Source organism: Phaethon aethereus, assembly GCF_964289735.1.
Source record: "Phaethon aethereus genome assembly, chromosome: 2".
NCBI classification, from domain to species: domain Eukaryota; kingdom Metazoa; phylum Chordata; class Aves; order Phaethontiformes; family Phaethontidae; genus Phaethon; species Phaethon aethereus.
Window position 1 is genome coordinate 21,703,527 of NC_138582.1, and position 18,636 is coordinate 21,722,162.

Consider the following 18,636-nt stretch of genomic DNA (forward strand, 5'->3'; position numbering starts at 1 on the left):
AAAACACATTATGCAGCCCATGGTGTTAACATCTATGCTATTATAAAATATTATTAATGCAGTTTTGTTCTTCTCTAATGGTTTCTTTCTTCCTGTCCTTTCAAGGAGAATACATGAACATCATTATAACTAATGCAGGCCCTGTCCACTGCTCTTCTTCACTTCCACCTCAAAATCCATCAGATCAAATTTCTACATCTTGCAATTTATGAAACAGAAGTACATCATTAGAAAGGCATATTTCCTAAAGTAAGTGGGTTGCTAGCATCCTTCTTTGTATTACACAAAGGACTTTACAAAAAAAGTACCCAAATAAGAAATAGCTATAAAAAAAAAAAAGACCACTCATGCTATAATATTTTCAGTATGGTGTTTTCTAAGAAGCTATGTGTACAGCACCACCTGCAAACCCAACGCTAAATTGCTTGGTGTCCTCCCTAGAAAAAAGGTCTCATTGCAACTTCTCTTTTTCCCTCATAATGTAAAAGGTACAGGAGGGTATAGACATTAAAGCATGTGGCCATAACTGAAAGAATACACTCAGGCAGAAATTAATATCTAGAAATGTGGAGCAGAAGAATTTCCATTCTCTGTAAAATTTACTGACGAATGCAGACACACCAGCAGACTGATAGAGCAATCACCTCTCTCCAGTAATTCAGGCAGTGCTTAAACTCAGCTTCCCACTAGGGAACCTTTTGCACCACTGGTCAGAATCCTCTCAGCTGAAGAGCTACAGGTTGACTTCTCCATGCTTCTCACTAATCCTTCACATCTCCCTACTCCCCTATGCCCACCACGTGGGTGGAACACCTTTCTTTGAAACATGCAGTGAGCCCATTGTTCTCACTTCCAGATGTTCCAGCTCCAGGAACTTGTGTGCTAGGAAATTAAACAGCATTTTAAAAGTTAAGAAGCACAAATAAGCAAATAAGAGAAAAAGGGATGTGCTGTGATATTCATGGCATGGACACTCCAATTAATTTTGTCCTAGCAACAGTTTTAGCATCAACCTATCAGGAAAATGTGTGTACACATTGTATCCCCACTGCTTTGGAAAGCAAAGCTTTATCAAGTGTACCACCTCGGTAGGTATTTCCCAACTTCAATAGATAAAAAGTGGTTACACAGTGAAGTACAGTATTTCTTCTCTCATTATTTACATTGACATGTTTCCTGTAAATTCAGGAGGAACACTGAGAATTAGACCACTGAAAAAGCACAAGCTTTTCTGTTCTCTGCAGCACAAATGTTTCTCTTCAGCAGATTTCTCTGCTTTGAAAGGCAATGCAATCAGATGCTGAGCGGCAAAATGGAATTATTTCAGGCCATGAATTGCACTGTGGACAGTGATACAACCATATTCCTATCTAGAGGAACATCCTGATGTTTGAAAGTACTGAACAGCCAGAAACACCTACTGAAATTAGAGCTAGTTAGTGCTGAGAACCAAAGCTAAGTAATACTTAATTTTAAATTTTTGCATTGAATGAGGAGTCCAGTTTCAGCATCCAAGATGTTTAATCCAGGGATTCGAGTTTGGTTTGTTCATAAACAGAGCGAATGACTTCGCCCCCATCTTTACCAGGCAGTTGCCCACACCTCCATCTGTGTGGCGCAGCATGCTGGGCTTCTAAAATCAGAAATAAGCCAGACAAGAGCACAGGAGGGTTCCTGTGCAAAACCTCCCTTCACTGCACACCTACGGCATCTGCCAGTGCCATTCATCTTCCACGGTCATAATCACCATCAAATACAAAGGGAGAAAACTAAGGACAAAACAGAAGCCACCAGCCACGCAAGGTGAAGGCAGCTAACTGGGACACCGAGCAGTTCTGGAGAGTGACACTCACAGCAATTACAAAAAACACAGTCTCTCTGACCAAAGCCTAATGGCCGATACAAAGCATTTCTTTTTATTGCCATAAATTTATGACATTAAATAAGGACCCCTAGCCATGGAATGTAGTGTCTATCTAATTAACACAAATTGAGCTGGGAGTCCAGGATGCAGAGGTGGCACGTGGTACATGGGCATGAGGTTCCTGAGCTTCCTTTGGAAGACCAGGCCCCTGTTCACTCCCCTGCCAAGCCACATTTGAAGCAAACCTGAGCTGTGACAAGTCTATTTATGAGTAAATCGCCCCTACTGAGAAGCTGCCACCGTCTCTGCTCAGCCATTTTCACAAAGCTTGTATTTCCTGCCACTGCTCTTTAACCTTCTCTCTTCCTACATTCACAGCCTCATACTTGACCCACAGCTTCCCTAAATAGCACCAGCTCCTTAGAGTGTCCTCTAAAGCTTAATGTCATGGAAGCCACTGAGAGCTGAAAGGTATCTGGGTATACCCAAGCCTTGAGCCTGTCCATTCCCTGGATCCAGAAAGGAAGACCCTACAGTGTGACCTAAGCTGATCCCTTCTTCCTCAGGGCCGTATTTCTTTCCCAGTGCTCATTGCCTCACCTCAACTCAATTCTTTGTAAACTAGAAATGGTATCTGCGTAAACCAGAGGAACCTGTATTCCCACCTCCAGCTCCCCAGAACACCCACCTCAAAAAGGACAAGTAGGAATCAGCCAAAATGGGAACAAGCATGGCAGCATGGAGGGGGATTCAGGTACTGTGAAATCTCTGGAGCTTCTACCACTGCTCCTGAGGAAAGGCAGGAGTGATACCCCACTAACACTGCATCCTCAAAAGCCTCTGAGAAGAGAATAAATGCCATGCAGCTCCTCCCACTAGTAGATCTGACCTTTCACTCCTTTGAGTGGACAAGGATACCACAGAAGCATACACATCCTTCTATCTATGATGGTCGACATACATCTATAATGTAGAAATAGTTGCTCTCCTCGCACGTTCAGTACCTATGCATCCTCTTGTGCCTTGCAGGACAATAAGAATTCTAGACTAGCAAAGCCTGACTGGCAGTGGTTAAGGCCTAAATATACCTCAAGTCACATACCTCAGTTGATACATTTTCCAAACTCTTAGTGCAAAGGAAAAATGTAAATAAAGGCATCACTATTTTTAACACCAACTTTTTATTTCTTTTTCTGAAGATGACAGTAAAAGAATTAGTCCTAAATTACAGCAGCCATCTTCCATCTTAAATAAGCTGTTTAAGAAACCATAACTTGCAGCAATAAAGAAAGGTGTTAGGAAAATCCAGAAACTGAGGTCCTGATGTGGCTAGAAAAGCAGAAGTATGCCTGCAAACTCATGAGGGGTTCCTTTGGTGCAAGTACGGGATGATGACATGAAGACCACTTTCACTCAGTTCAGGATACAACCTATTTTGACCCAACATACGTTAAGGCCAGATTCTTGAAGCAGAGTAAAAGGAAGCAGAACCATTTTGCTATTCCAGCACTGCACTCATGAGGCTGGAACCGGGGCTTGCGTTTCTATAGGCACACAAAAAAACCACAGGTGCTAGCAGAGACTGTGACACATTTCCCCTGCCGCCATGACCTGCTCTGACCACAGCTGGACTCTACAGGTACATGGACATGTCCATTACAACTTCACTACTCCACTCTGCCAGGGACACAAGACTTATACATAACTGGAGGCAAATTCATACACTTCAAGATTTTAAGCCCTATCTGAGCCCTGTCACAAGTGGTTTAACATCCTGTTATCTATTCACCGTATTGCCTACCGAGGACAATGAGAATCGGGCCCATTGCTTCCAGACAGTGGGTTACTGGTATCTGGTAGAGCTATGCCAGAGAAATAAAACTTGGCCATAGGTAGGAATGTTAATGTTTAACTTTCTAAAACTAAAATAAACATTTGTCAGCCTCTGATTGAATCCTGCTTAAAGAACTGTCTATAACTCCATGTATCTACTGCTCACAAGTCTTCCATAGTGGAGAAAGCAAAGTAGGGCAAGTAATAAAATATATGCCTTTGTAAACTGACAGATAAAATGAAATATTAGCTGAGGAAAGATCTGAACAACTGGGGGTTATTTATTTATTCATCGCCTTGTAATATACAGAGGGTGATATGGCCATTCATTCTACGGCACCACCAGGTATATTTTGTCCCTCACTAGCTAGTCACGCTATTTGACAGAACTCCAAAGATTTCACAATTCTAGATTTAAATCTAACATTTGCATAGTAAGGACACATCTGTCTGCAATGGGCAAACTTTGGATTTCCTTTAGGCTACCTGATACACTCTGCCCTCCTGTGTGCTCTCTCAAGTCACTTAGATGACAGAAACTATACTTTTGGTGAATACTATTATCTGACATGTACTGTAAATTCTCAAAACAGTTAATAACACACCTTTACATCATGGGAACATAAGACTTCCATACGACACTGCAAGCATGAGCAGAAGCTATATGCACTTGAATGTAAGGTTATGTGAAATTAATCCTTTTGATCTCACATTTTCCATGGGGTTTTCCACTAAATTTTTTTCCTTTCTCCTTAATTTTGAAGTTGCTCTTGATTTTTTGCACAAGTTTTAAGTGATTACAAGTATTGTACTGGTCCTCAATGAAATAATACATTTTGGCTCCTGTGCATTATCACTTTCTTTAGCCTCTGTCTTTCTTCTTCCTACATATCCTACATCTTAATTCTTTATAACTTCTGTCTTTGTTCTTCCAATTCTCATGTCTCATTTATTGTATCGTATTATTTCTCTTTCCATTTTCATTTTTCAGCAGACTGCAAAAAAAAGTTTGCAAGAACTGTAGTTTTACAATGTACTAATGCTATTTGAGGGATGCTTTAGAAAAAACTCTGAACTGATGACATTTTTTGTGAACCGCTGTTCTCTCTATGGGAACATTTTTATGTCCTGTCATCATAATGTTGCATAATCGGCACTCACAGAACATCACGTGGACATGAGCAAATTCTGCCTGCAGTGGTGGGCTGCACGGAGGGCTCAGACTGATGTTACAGCATTCATCTCATGTCTTTTCTACCTGACAATCTAGAAGAATCTTGGGGAAATGCACTTTCCTGGAGAAACAGGGTATCGTTAATGTCAGAATAGGAATGTTTCTTAAAGAAAAATTTGGAGAACTCTCAGATAAAAGAAAGGGCAACATTTTATGATATATCTAGATGAAGATGTTTTTCTTCTCCTGCTGCATTATGACGGCAAAGCCTCCCTCTCCATGGCATGTACTGATAGCCTGCCTCCCAATTTACTCCATTCCAAATGAACCAGTTACACAAACCAGAACTGGACCTGGCAGCCTGTTAGTGCGGAATCCAAGCAGAAGCTTAAAATGTCAACTATATTCAGCAGTGGGCAAAGCAGCAGCTTTTCACAGGAACAACTCTGTCGGAAAAGACTGAAGGAAACCTAACAGATGAGCAAGGAAGATCTTTGTCTACAGTCTAATAGGCTTAATTACACTACTGTAGGGCTGCTTTATCCTGCTGACCTGCAGGTGATCAGCCGTGTAAGAAGATGCCACAGCCCATCATGGTCTTCAATGCATCAGAGCATAACTGTCCTCCTCTCACTACTGAATGGGACAAGACCCATAACGTAGGTAGGGAAAGAGGTGGTAAAATACAGGCTCCTTTAGCTACTGCTCAAACAGAAGCAGTCAGGGCTGTCTCTGCTAACAGTGTGCACCCTCCATGAACCCCCAAGAGGCATTGGTTCTTCTGAAAACCAAAAGAAATGCATCTTATCTATTCCTGGGAGTCCAGTGTTCACTGTGTAATCCCACAGTGGCAATGTTCCACACTAAAGCACTACTTAATCTCAAAAATTCTTTCCTGTTTTGTGTAATTCCTAAGGTTTTTTTCTGCTGCCTTCATCCTGGATCCTTAGGGCTGTACAAGAACCTGCTGGGATGAGCAAGAGAGGCTGAAGGCAGCCTCAGCTTAATGAATTTCTGAAGGGAAAATTTATCATTGATGAAATAACATCCCTCCTTTAAAATCATATTAGACTTCTTGTCACAATTCACATGCCATTCGCAGGTCTAACTGTGAGCAAGGGGCAAATTTAGACCCAAACTTCAAATAAATTCTCCATAATTAAAAAGGGCTACCTGCATAGACACCATTGCCAATTGAAGGTAACAAATTATCTCTGCAAAAAGAGGTAGCTTGAGGTCAGAATCTTATCACTTTAAAACTAATCATCATGGTTTTGCTTTTCAACAGAAAAAACTTCTCATTTCTATGCCTATTCCTTGTTAAGATAGATTTTATATTTTAAAAAATCATACAAATTTCAACACAAACCTTCTAATTCTGTGAAGTTTAAGTCAGGTATTTCCCATTCTAGTCAGTGTCACATTTCCTTTTTTTAAGAGCAAAAGGGGGCAAGTTGATTTCAAATGGAGCATCACTGGAAGCAAAGTATTTTGGGTGTCACTTTTTCCCCGATAGTCTGAAACATAACTTACGGGTATAGTGAGGCATCAACACATGCTGGTGTGCTGCATCAGTAAATTATTTTTATTATATATAAAATACTTGGAAACAGTAAAAAATATTTAGCAAGGAAATGCATCTTAATTGCAGAGTTTCTAAAAGGTGTAAGGAAGATTGATCTGGAAAAATCCACTGGTAATTGACCTTTTGTAATGGCAGACAGTAACAAATACTGGGAAAGCAAGTGTGAAGAACTGCAAAGATATAGATTGCTGTGGTGGTTTTGATCCTGCCTGGCAGCCAAGCACCCACCCAGCTGCTCGCTCCCTCTGTCCCCAACGGGACACAAGTGAAAATAGGAAGAATGAGAATGAGAAAACTTTTGGGTAGAAATAAAGAGAGGGAAATCTCTTACCAAGTACTGTTGCAGGCAAAACAGCCTTAATTTGGGGACACTTAATTTATTGTCATTTAGCATAAATATTTAATTAATGATTCACATATTGAGAAATGAACAAAACAGACAAATATTTATACACTTAGGAAAAAAACCCCCTCTTTCCAGCCTCAGTTTCATTCCAGACGCCTCTCCTTTCCCCTCCCTGGTCTCCACTCCCCTTGTTATCACCCCAGGTTACACTCAGCCCCTTCAGTGAGGTGATGGGAGGTGCAGGGAGTTACCAGTGTAGCGGTTCGTCTCAGCCACTCTCTGCTTCCCACTCCTCTCTTCTGTTGCTCCTTCCTTCTTATTTGTTTCTTCTGCTCCAGCATGGGTTGTGGATAAATAACTTCTTTCTTGGAAATATTCCTGAGTCTATTGGATGTTGAATTTTGTGAGTATTTTTTAAAAGAGGCGTGTCACTGCCAGTGCTTCCCACTACTGCCTTTCTTTAAATAATGAAGATCCAGTTTTGCTCTTTTTGAAAACAGAGACATGTAGCCACTGACAGTTAAAGTGGCAGGGAATAAGACTATTCCAAACTGCAGGTTTGTGTATGTCTTGCATCAGTGCTTAATTTGAGAAATCTTAGGAAATGCATTTTTAACTTATTTTTTTCATGTAATGATTTTTATTACTTCTTATAAGGTCTTTCTATTGCACTGTTTTTGCTAAGGTAAATAATTTACATTGTTGAGAATGCAACATGTTTTTTAAAACTACCCTCCATGCTTCCTATTTACAGTTACAAGAACCTTATTCCAAATGTTTTAAATCATTGGTCTGTTTCTTACACTTAGCAGTTGTATCGGGTGTCCATGCCAAGGTTTTGGTAGAGGTGTGCTTCGGGGATGGCCTCGGTGAGAAGAGGCCAGGGCCTGCCCTGTGCTCAACACAGCAAGTCCCAGCCAGCTCCGCAACAGCCGCAGAACACAGCTGAGACCATCAGCCAACCTGGTGGTACCTCTGTGAAATCTTATTTAAGAAAGGGCAAAATTTTCTTAAGTTTATTTAAGAAAGGGCAAAAGGGAGAGAAGGAAGATGGAGGAGCCAAAGGGAAGAACAAGGCCAGAGCAGAAGGAGGTGCTCCACAGCAAAGGAACTGGGGCTGCAGATGAGCCCATGCTAGAGCAGGTGCACCCCCAAAGGGACTGTGGCCTGTGGAGATTGAGGAATCTAGAATTGCTCCTTGTATGAATATTTAACAGGAGAAGGATCAGTATTTCTCTCTGAAAATAATGTTTCTAAAAGTTTTTCCACTTCTCAGGTTTCAACTGATAAAATTTCTTAAAAAAGAGAAAGATGTTACATCATTTGCTCTTCCATCATTAAAACCTTCCCATATAGTGCTATTTCTTAGCTTTATATTTGTTTTGTTTAATAAATAGTTAACAGCAGAAAAAGAACTCTGGACGTAGTTGATGGCTTTGGTCATCTGTTTCTCCAGATCTGTTTAGGCAAATTGTAAAGTTTTGAGAAATAGCTTCTGAAAAAAAGAAGTTCTCACATTCAGGGCTTCTTTTCCTCCCTCCCTATTCCAGTTTTATCTTGCAGCTTCCAGTTACTATGCTCACCTAGAAAGGGAGGGAAACACCTCACAAAGGTTTCGTTGCGTAAGTCTGCACATCATGGGGTGGATTGGCCACAACTCTTTAGGCTCCCCGGGGTACTTCTTTCAGACAGCTTATTTTACTGTCTTCTTGTGGAGTTCAAGGCCCGTATGAGCTACTGCCGCACACAGCATTTGCACACATCACTTGGTGGTGTTTTGGATGGCAAAATGCACTGATTGTGAAACTCTTCTTGATATTTATTGCAAATAAAACAAAGAACAATTGTGGGAAAATTCTCCTGCAATAACCTAATCATAAATCTGATACAGTCAAGCTATATTCTGTTTGACAGTGTTTGACTTGAGCTATCAAAGGCATGAAAACAAATGTGAAAACACTCTGAAGTATTGTTTGAAAATGGCAACAGAAGAGTTCAGGTATTGAACTAGAGCTACTTTATCTAGCAATAAAGTAAACTCCAGAGGACTTCAGTGGCCAGGTGATTCATATTCTTATGAACTTGCAAACAGTTTCTCCCATAAAAACAAAGTCTTTTAATAACATACCTGCTGCTTATCTTTCCCACACACACTTAAATCTAACAATTCATCTCAAACCTGAATTAGACACTACTGCAGAACACAAATCTTTAAGATGTTTTGGGTATCGGTCAGGATGCTCTTAGACCCAGTAAATTCCTACACAAAAAGCGTACTTCAACAGTGCACAATTTTATACACAGTTTCCCAAAGGCCAGCGTGTCTCAGGGCAGCTGCAGGAGAGGAGACAGAGGTAAAGGCAGATCCACCACCACTTGGCATTGCACGTCCAACCAGACAACTCAGGCAAGGCCTTTCAAGGGCTTTCAAGCTAACAGAGAGGTTCAAGTTCTGATCAGAGACATACCAGGGATATGCTGGCAAGCTACAAACTACAAGCGACAAACTAAAGCATGTTCTTAGTTCTTTGTTGCTCAGCATCAGTGACGACTCCTCTGCCTGGCTCAGCTAATAACAAGATACCAAGCATACTTAAAAACCCCTGCAGCACAGCTGGACTGAGCACTATGTTTAAGAACAATGATCTGATCCCAATTTCTCACCGTGTTCAGCGGTAGGCTCTTGGAGTTTGTTTCATCACCTATCGTCAGTGACTTCAAAACTGAAGAGCAGCTGATACAAATATATGCCTTACGTGCAGAGTTACAGCTTCAAGAACAAGTAGCATCAGTGCTTGTTCTGGATAGGACAATGACACTGTGAAAGTACCACAGTGCTGACCAACCTCAACCGCAGCGACAAAAACAAGGCTATAAAACATGTGCAGTGACAAACGCATGTGTCCAGAGACGTCAGTGATATGTTATGCCAGCCAGGACCACCAGATTTGCAAAACTCCAGGTTCTTTCCACCAGTGACAGGAGGGCTTAAGGACTTATCTCCAAGATAACTCCTCCTCCTCCTTACCTTTCCTCTGCCAGGAGGTCAGCTCTACCACAAGTCCCAGCTGGGAGCGCAGCAAGGTCATCAGGTCCTTCCTTAGGGCTGTATCAAATAATGAGCTCAGCCCAGCCCTACTTATTCAAGGTACATGCATCTTTGTTATGACAACCAGTTCACACATACGTGTGCTTCCAACACCAGAGAACGTAAAATGCATCTAGAGCACACACGTACGCAAGCCTGGCTTTGCTGAGGTAGAAGGATGACAGCATAAATCTAAAAACATTTTCAGCTTCTCTTTGAAAAGAAACTTCCTTTTTTGGCTAGCGCCTTTTATTCAGTGCAGAAGAGTCACTGAGTTTAAAAGCAGGATGACTCATACTTGTTTAGAGGTTTATAAATTACCTGCAGTTAAGGAAGATGTCAGGAAAAAATGTCAGGAACGTTTAAAAAGTGTTCTTTGAAGGTGTGGTGAAGTGATAGCTAAGATATTGATTTCTGAGAGCAGCTAGTTGAGCATTAATATCAAAGTGTATGCTTTTCCCTTCATCATTTTATCAGTGTACAACACTTGCTAACAAAGAGCAGTAAGTTTTATAAAGAAACTTGCACTGTTTAAACAAATAGAAAACCTGATATGGATTGTCTTGACATTACACCCTCAAAAATGGCACCTCAGCACTGCCATTTTACAGCAAAGACACACAGCTATGGCTTTGGACTATAGGATTGACATAATTATGCCCATATTACCCAGAGGAAGGTTGTTTCTTAGTCCCATCAGTATAATTAGAGGAGCACAATTTATCTACCAGACACAGTGATACATTCATTAATGTCTTTGGTTCATCTACTGAACTTCCTTGGGTACGAAGGGCAGAAGACGACAGTTGTATCATACCATCTATTACCAGCTACTCTCGGTCTCTGCTGGTCTGCACTCAGCACGGTCCAAAAAACCCACAGAAGATAAGACAGACAGATAAATAATTGTTTATACCATGTGGAAGTGGTCATTCTTTTTACTTACTGGATGGTCTTGCGGAGGCTTACTCCAAACCTTCTTCTCCTATCCCCTAGGAAAGGAGGCAAAGCAAAGCAAACGCATAGCACACTCAGATAAATCTCCTCTCCCCCACCCTTCATAAAAGCTGAGTAAAGACAAACCAATCATAGGATAATTAGTTACAATTTGCACAATTTTGTCACTATAAGTAACAGAACTTTTTCTCAAGATAAAAGGGACTGGAAAGCACTATATAAAACATTTATTGACTTTTTCTTCTCAGGGGGATTTTTGTTAAAGCTTTTCTTACAGTACTTCATGCAAGGATCTGATTATGTATTTTAATTTATTTTGTCTGCAATTAGTCTAAAAAGCTGGGTCATATGAATATTTAAGCTACTTTAATTTGAGCAAATCTTCTACAGGGATACACAATATATGAGTTGGAATTTGGGGCACTGAACTCAGTATGCCTGCTTGTTTAAACAGGACTACACAACCTTGGAGGATGGTGAACTGCAAACCAGATTATGGTCCTCTCCACCCTAAAGCAACAAAGAATGCATGCATTTGCTTAAATTCAGAAAAAGTCTAAAGAGCATGTTCTCAACATAGCAATCTGTGTCATGCATAGGGAGATGGTCAAATGTTCACCTATTAAGCAGCAGCAATGATTTAAAGGAGTTGCTCCTCTGCTGCTGAGATGTGATTAATTCACCACAGAGCTCTCATAATCTGTGTTAAACTAATTTGTCTTCCTTTCCACTGAAATACATCACGAACACTCATATCTTTCAGTAGAGGGGACAGCAATATCTTGAACTACTTTGTCTCATAAGGAAACAATTTTCTAAGAGGGAGACTTCCTGGCTGCATACCAACCTAGCTGGTAGTCGATAGCTGGTCATTACGTAGTGCCCACCGTACAATGAGCTGGCCATCTCTTTAGCTTCCACTTGAATCGTCTGCCCCATGACCAAAATCAAAATTTGCAAGACTGATTAGCCTTCCTAAACACCACACCGGTGGCAGAGATGGCAGAGGCATGCACTCCTGCAACACTGATTTTATTTAGGATTGAGACACAGGGTTAAGAATTTTCTCTGATTCACCATCATGGAGAATTACACACAGGAATTATTCTGCTTTGCTCTGAATTCCAGACAGTGCGCTGAAGAGCTGCAAGATAACAGATATATGTAACTCTTAAAAAAGAAATATCTGTGATGGGAGTCTTTGCTTGTTGCATAGCATAGTCAGGAGGAGTCACGATTGCTTCAGGGGTTTTAGATTTTCCTTTCTTCTCAACTTAGAGTATTTCGTTACCACAGCAAGATGAGTGGTGTTAGTATCCTAAAAGTTTACAATCCTCTATTATTGTGTTTGAGCAAGAGATGATTACATTACTGGCAAGTTCGATAAATCTTTTCCTTTAGGAAGACTGACCTGAAATATTAGGCATATATTTTTCCTTGATGGCCTTACGATGTCATCACTGTGGACTAGTGGATTATGCTAACTGTTTTACTACACTTCTTGTTCTGCTTTAATAGAATACACTAGTCTAACACTGTATTAATGCACTACTTGATTTGGTATTTTAAAATTTTAATCTTTAAAAGATGATCAAACCCACATGTTCAAAAATGTTGCAAACTTAGAATCTGACAGCAAGTCTTACTACCCCAAAATTTCTCAACCTAACATTCTTTTAAATTGAACTGTTTATTCCACAAATCTACTGACATTCTGAAACCAACAGATTTCAAATCAAGTGTCCATTTCAATAAATGGACACCAGTTTGTCAGTATGACTGACAACTGTCAAAAATAAAGGATTTTTACATGCTAAAATGAGCTTAAGTCAGATGATGCCTCACTGAAAAAGCAATCCTAGAAAGATAAAAACAGAAGAAAATTGGAAGGTTTTTGCACCTGTGATAGAAGTGGGACAATTAACTGCAACCTGTTACTACTAGCAGAAATGCAGATGAATCTGGCTGGAGAGCTGACAAAATCTAACCCAAAATGAAATATAATCTAAAATGAAAATCTAATCTAAAAATGAAAATATGAATCAGGGCTAGCAATATTTTACATTTAAATAATACCCCAGTCTTTGCATTTCTATTGATACCTACTTGTACCTTATCTGTAGCAGAAATATGAACATAATATTGATACTGTTATTAAATGTTTTGCTTATATCGGTATTTTCCAGAACTGTGCTTTAAGTAATATTGCAGAGAAGTATTTCTCCTTAACACTCAACCATAAGATGAGGGTCTTTTAGCTTGGACAAACTAGTTAATTTGCTGGAGCACGCCTCATTATAGTCAGCCCTTCTCTAATTAGGTCAGCTGTCAGGTCCTCCATCCGTGCCTACTTTAGGTTTCTTATAAATTATGACAGTTATTTTCCTTCTCACACAAGAAGTCCAGTAACATGTCTTTTTCCTCTTGTTACACATGGAGGGGGTTCATGCCCTATCACAGATGTGGTGCAACTAACACGCACATATCTGTTCCTTAACATTTTTTGCATACAATATGAATCAGATTTTATAAAAATCAGCACTAAACTGCTTTTTAGAGAGCCTCATCATCAGTAAAGGCTTTCATTACCTGTAAGGCAAGGTAGAAATACCCCACCTTACACTTCAAAGCTGAGATACAAGACAGATTTAGGCCTAAAATGCAATATGGGTAAAGCCTTTGCCTGAGCCTGTTCTTAGCTGACATCCAAAATACACAGATCCAACCAAGCTCATGCACGGCTTTCGGCTCTGTGCAAGCCTCAGGAGCAGATCTGAGCAGCAGGCTCACGCACAGCTGCAGATCATGGAATTATAGAATCATTTCAGTTGGAAAAGACCTTTAAGATCATTGAGTCCAACTGTAAACCTAGCACGGCCAAGTCCACCACTAAACCATGTATGTCCCTAAGTGCCACATCTACATGTCTTCTAAATACCTCCATGGATGGCGACTCAACCACTTCCCTGGGCAGCCTGTTCCTGTGCTTGACATCCCCTTCTGTGAAGAAATTTGTCCTGATACCCAATCAAAACCTCCCCTGGCGCAACTTGAGGCCGTTTCCTCTTGTCCTATCGCTTGTTGCTAGGGAAAAGAAATCAACACCCACCTCACTACAACCCTCTTTCAGGTAGTTGTAGAGAGCGATAAGGTCTTTCTTGAGCCTTCTTTTCTCCAGGCTAAACATCCCGAGTTCCCTCAGCATCTCCTCGTAAGACCTGTGAATAAGCAGAGTCTGGCCAGGACACCCTCTGCTCAGCCAGATTTTTAACATACAGGCAATACTCCTCTGTGGTGACAACACGGTATAGGAGACACTCAACAGACAGGACGGCAAGACTTTTTCCAGCATCACAGACATGAATGCTATGTGGGATTTGCAGACATTTCACTTGAAGACTGCATTTACACAGAGTACAGGACAGGGAGTGGGAGTGTGCTGCTTTGGAGGCCATCTCCTGAGCCACATCACTGCCAAAGGCATAGATAAGTGGCACAGACAACCCAAACGAATAGATGTCGTGGTTTAACCCCAGCCAACAACTAAGCCCCACACAGCCGCTCGCTCACACCTCCCCAGTGGAATGGGGCAGAGAATCAGAAGGGTAAAAGGGAGAAAACTCATGGGTTGAGATAAAGACAGTTTAAAAGGTAAAGCAAAAGCTGCGCACACAAGCAGAGCAAAGCAAGGAATCCATTCACTACTCCCCATGGGCAGGCAGGTGTTCAGCCATCTCCAGGGAAGCAGGGCTGCATCACGCGTAATGGTTTCTTGGGAAGACAGATGCCATCACTCCAAACGTCTCTCCCCACCTCCTTCTTCGTCCCAACTTTATATACCGGCCACAATGTCATATGGTATGGAATATCTCTTTGGTCAGCCTGGCTCAGCTGTCCTGGCTGTGTCCCCTCCCAGCTTCCCGTGCACCCCCAGCCTTCTTACTAGCGGCCAGCATGAGAAACTGGACTGTCCTTGACTACCTAGCAACAACCCAAAACATCAGCACGTTATCAACATTTTCTCATCCCAAATCCAAAACATAGCCTCACACTGGCTTCTGTGAAGAAAATTAACTCCATCCTGGCTGAAACCAGGACAGTAGAGATTGTGGGAAAAAATCAGGGATAAACCAGGAGGTAAGCAAGCTCAACCACTCCTCCCATTTTGCTTCAATTCAACCTTATATCTTGCCGGATCACAAGATGTTTCCTTCCTCCTCCTCCTTTCAGACACTCAGGCAACTCTTAGTCACAGCTCCTGTGGAGAAGAAGCCTTTCTTGCACAGAGCTGGAAGTTCATACTTCATTTTGTTTGCTGAGACACCCTTCAGTCTATGCAAAGCAGAGACTTGCCAACCAGTTTGCATATTTCCCTGTCTACAGTCAGCAGACTGTCTCACACCGACATGCTACTCACCGTCACAAGTCTACGGCTGGCTATAAAAAGCTTTACGAGGCACTGACAGCAGGAAGACAGCAGTGCTGCGGCACATTCTGGCGACCATGAAACAGATGTGGCTTCAGAAAATGTGCTGCCTGCATTAGGTCCTAAGCTTTGGGGAGGTTTGTATCTCAGGGAGTACACGGGATAAAAATGAATTAATTTCTCATTAAAAGTTTTAAATGGCAAAATACATAGTGCTCACTCTCCTAATGCAGCTGGGAATTTGTCCTTGTTTCTAAGCTGTAGTTTTCCTTCTTGTTAATATTCTGTTTTCACACAGTCCTGCATTTGGTAAAGTCAGCCTTGTCCAGAAGGATGAATCCAGAACAATAAAGTAAGTGTCCAGCTCCTAAATACTGTTTTGTCGGCACTGTTTCACCTTCTGCTCAGCTACCAGTTGAGTTCACATAGTCCATTTCTCAAGTACTAAGTGCGACTCGGGCTTTCTAATGTTTTCCAAGACTTGTAATGTCTTATTTAAGCATTTTATAACAATGGCAGAAAGAAAACAAAGAAGTGCCTGGACACAGAGTGGGAAGCTATGTCCTTCATGTGTGATACTGATACAGTAAGACAGAGTCAGGCCAGGAGGATGGAGGACACAGGAATAGGAACCATCGTACTCTATTTGGGTGTCCACATTTGGCATAATGCTGTCTTCACCTCGCAGCTCAGAGTCTTCAAGTTCACAGATTTTCTGTGCTACTCCTGTACAGGCTTTCTACAAAGAATACACCCCTGATCAAAAGCACTGAGTGACAATTTAATGTTTAATCCCCACTGTGACTCCTTTGAGAGAAATGACTAAATGCGTTTAGGTTTTTTCATGATGGATGCACAGGTTTGGGATTAGAATAAGAACCTGCCTCTATTGTTACCAAGGCACTTGGAATTGTCCTTGTATAGAAGCAAAGCATGCAGACAAACTACAGAAGATTTTTCCAATATTTTCTTTGGGCACTAACACATCAACTTCTACATTTGCAATAGTCAATCTCTTACTATAAATTAGGCAAAATAAGGAAAAAGAGATACAACTTTATTGGATTCTAGCTTTCCTTCTTTTCTTTTTGTAGTTAAATTCACTAATTAAATGTAGCTAAAATAAAGAAAAGCATGGAAGAGAGTCTTGGAAATTTTCATAGCCTAACAAACACTGAAAAACAGCTACAAATGTAAAGGTTCACAGCACTGGTAAGAACTGAAAATTAATGGCACTCGTGCTGAAACCTCATTTTACTCTAGTAACCTGAATGTGTATGAACAGAAGTAATATAAAAGCTATTTGGATACATGAACTAAGTGAAATTTTAGAAAAAGGTCGTTACTTAAATTATAATATGCATACCATCTTTTAAGCAGTAAAGAAAAAAAACCTTAACAACTAAGTGTTTCTGACCTTTTATCTCCCCCGGGGGTCTGTTCCAAAACCTGCTGACATTCAGCTCCCTTGACCACAGTTGATTTAATGGTCTGACCCAGAGAGCTGCTTGGGCTAGATCCTCTCTGACACACCAAGGAAAACACCCCACTGGAAATCAAAAGGGTAAGAGTCATCTCACTTTCCTCTTGGCCCTCTTCTGCAGCTGTGCGACCAAAGTCTTGGGCAGTTCTGTTTTAGGAATAATGCTACTATTTTAAAAAATCTCTTCCCTCCTAGTGTTTTCTGTAATTTTGACAAAACTTTAATTAAAAACGAAAACATTTTAAAGCAGAGGAGATACCAGTTTAGAATAGTGATATTTTCAGTGCCTCAACAGAAGAGCGAAAATACACTACAGAAACAATCCTTCAGATATACTTTTCAGTACCAGCAATTTTCCTTCCCTCCTCATTAAATCAGAGGCTAACTGGCACTAGTAACTTTAGAAAGAGCAATTTCTTCAGCTCCCACGATACCTGGTGAACACTGGCAATTTCAAACATTTACAAAAGCACATTACACCTGCTTTACTGCTTACTACTCTCTCTGTGGGATAAGATTTTTGAAGAAAACACATTAAAATATTTAGGAAACAAGATGCAGAACAAAAGTAACTTCTAGTATTATGAAACCACATGAATAATTATCAATCCTGATGAAAAGATATTACAGACAACTACTGTAAATCTCCTTAAAATGTTCTCAAGTCATTCTAAAAGATCTATGCCCAACTTAATTGCAAACTAAACACAAAGCAACTACACATAAAAGCTCTTGGATAGTCCACATATGCCCACAGTTTCCTGGATACCAAAAATACTGATTTTTATGCAAGTTTCATAACAGCACAGTTATACACCTGGCTTCCATGAATTATGCAAACTCTGCGACATATGGCACACATATTGCTGTGAGAGAGCAGAGCATACGCAATTTAGACTGTCCACTTGCAAAACGTTTAAATAAGCCGACATCTTAAACAGAATAGGTTTTCCAAACCTTAATATTGAACAGCACTGTAATTGGCAGTTTGTTATTCTACACACCCAACCGCATGCAAATAGGTATTTGTTACTACGTTTATATTTTTGATCAAGCATTTGTAGCTGAGCAGTCAAAACTGCAACAGCATTTATAACGGCTTTGGAAATGCCAGTCTTACCCTCCATGAAGTCACTGTAAATCATGGCGTCAAAGAGAGCCAGCAGCAATCCTGTGTTCCTCATCACAATCAATGTACAGGCTCATCGATATTACATGGACCTTCCTGACTTCATGCAGAGCCTTAGAAGGAGGCAGGCAGGCACAGCCTGGCTAAGCAGGTATGTCTGTATTTGCAGAACAAGTTTGTTTGTTTGTTTGTTTGTTTGTTTTTGTTGGGTTTTGTTTGTTTGTTTGTTTGTTTTAAATGTGTCACCTGCAGTTTACGTACCCAGTGTAACTGTGACAGTATGGGAACTGCCACGCCGGCCAGAACAACTCCTTTTCTCTTCCTCAATCCTATTCCCAAGAGTCGCCAAAAACTGGAATTTATAAAGAGGGCGTAAGAAAAAGGGCAAACTTATTATCCCGCTGTATTTATCCTTCTGAAAATGAGCAGGTTAGGAGCTTGCTGAGTAGATCCAAGAGATTATATCTGGACCACTGTGTCTGATCCCTCTTTCAACCTAGTTATGCTTTTGGCATTCATGGGAACCTGTGGTAATTTACTCAGGTTTGAGTGAAAAATAACTTCCTCTGTTTCTGAGTCTGGTACTCCCTGTTCCCGACCCTGGTAACATGGTTAGCATAACCAACACCCCTTTCTAAGACAAACGGACGTAATACGTCAGCATGCTGATCACGTACCACCCCCTTCTCTCTTCCCCTTTTCAACACTGTGGTTGTCACCAGGATGTGATGACCCCTCTTATAGAACAGAC

General features: G+C 40.9%; 1 protein-coding gene across 1 annotated transcript in view; it reads right to left on the bottom strand.

Annotated features, from left to right (window-relative positions):
* The window catches only part of LOC309417556 (oxidation resistance protein 1-like), a gene marked incomplete at its 5' end in the record, with an annotated part of 140,545 nt that extends 122,644 nt beyond the window's left edge, over positions 1–17,901 (bottom strand). Inside the window, 2 exons of the mRNA XM_082015067.1 lie at positions 15,915–16,012; positions 17,761–17,901. Of these exons, the coding sequence (XP_081871193.1) occupies positions 15,915–16,012; positions 17,761–17,901 (239 nt within the window). The remainder of the gene's footprint in view (positions 1–15,914; positions 16,013–17,760) is intronic.
* Positions 17,902–18,636: the final 735 nt, after the last annotated feature.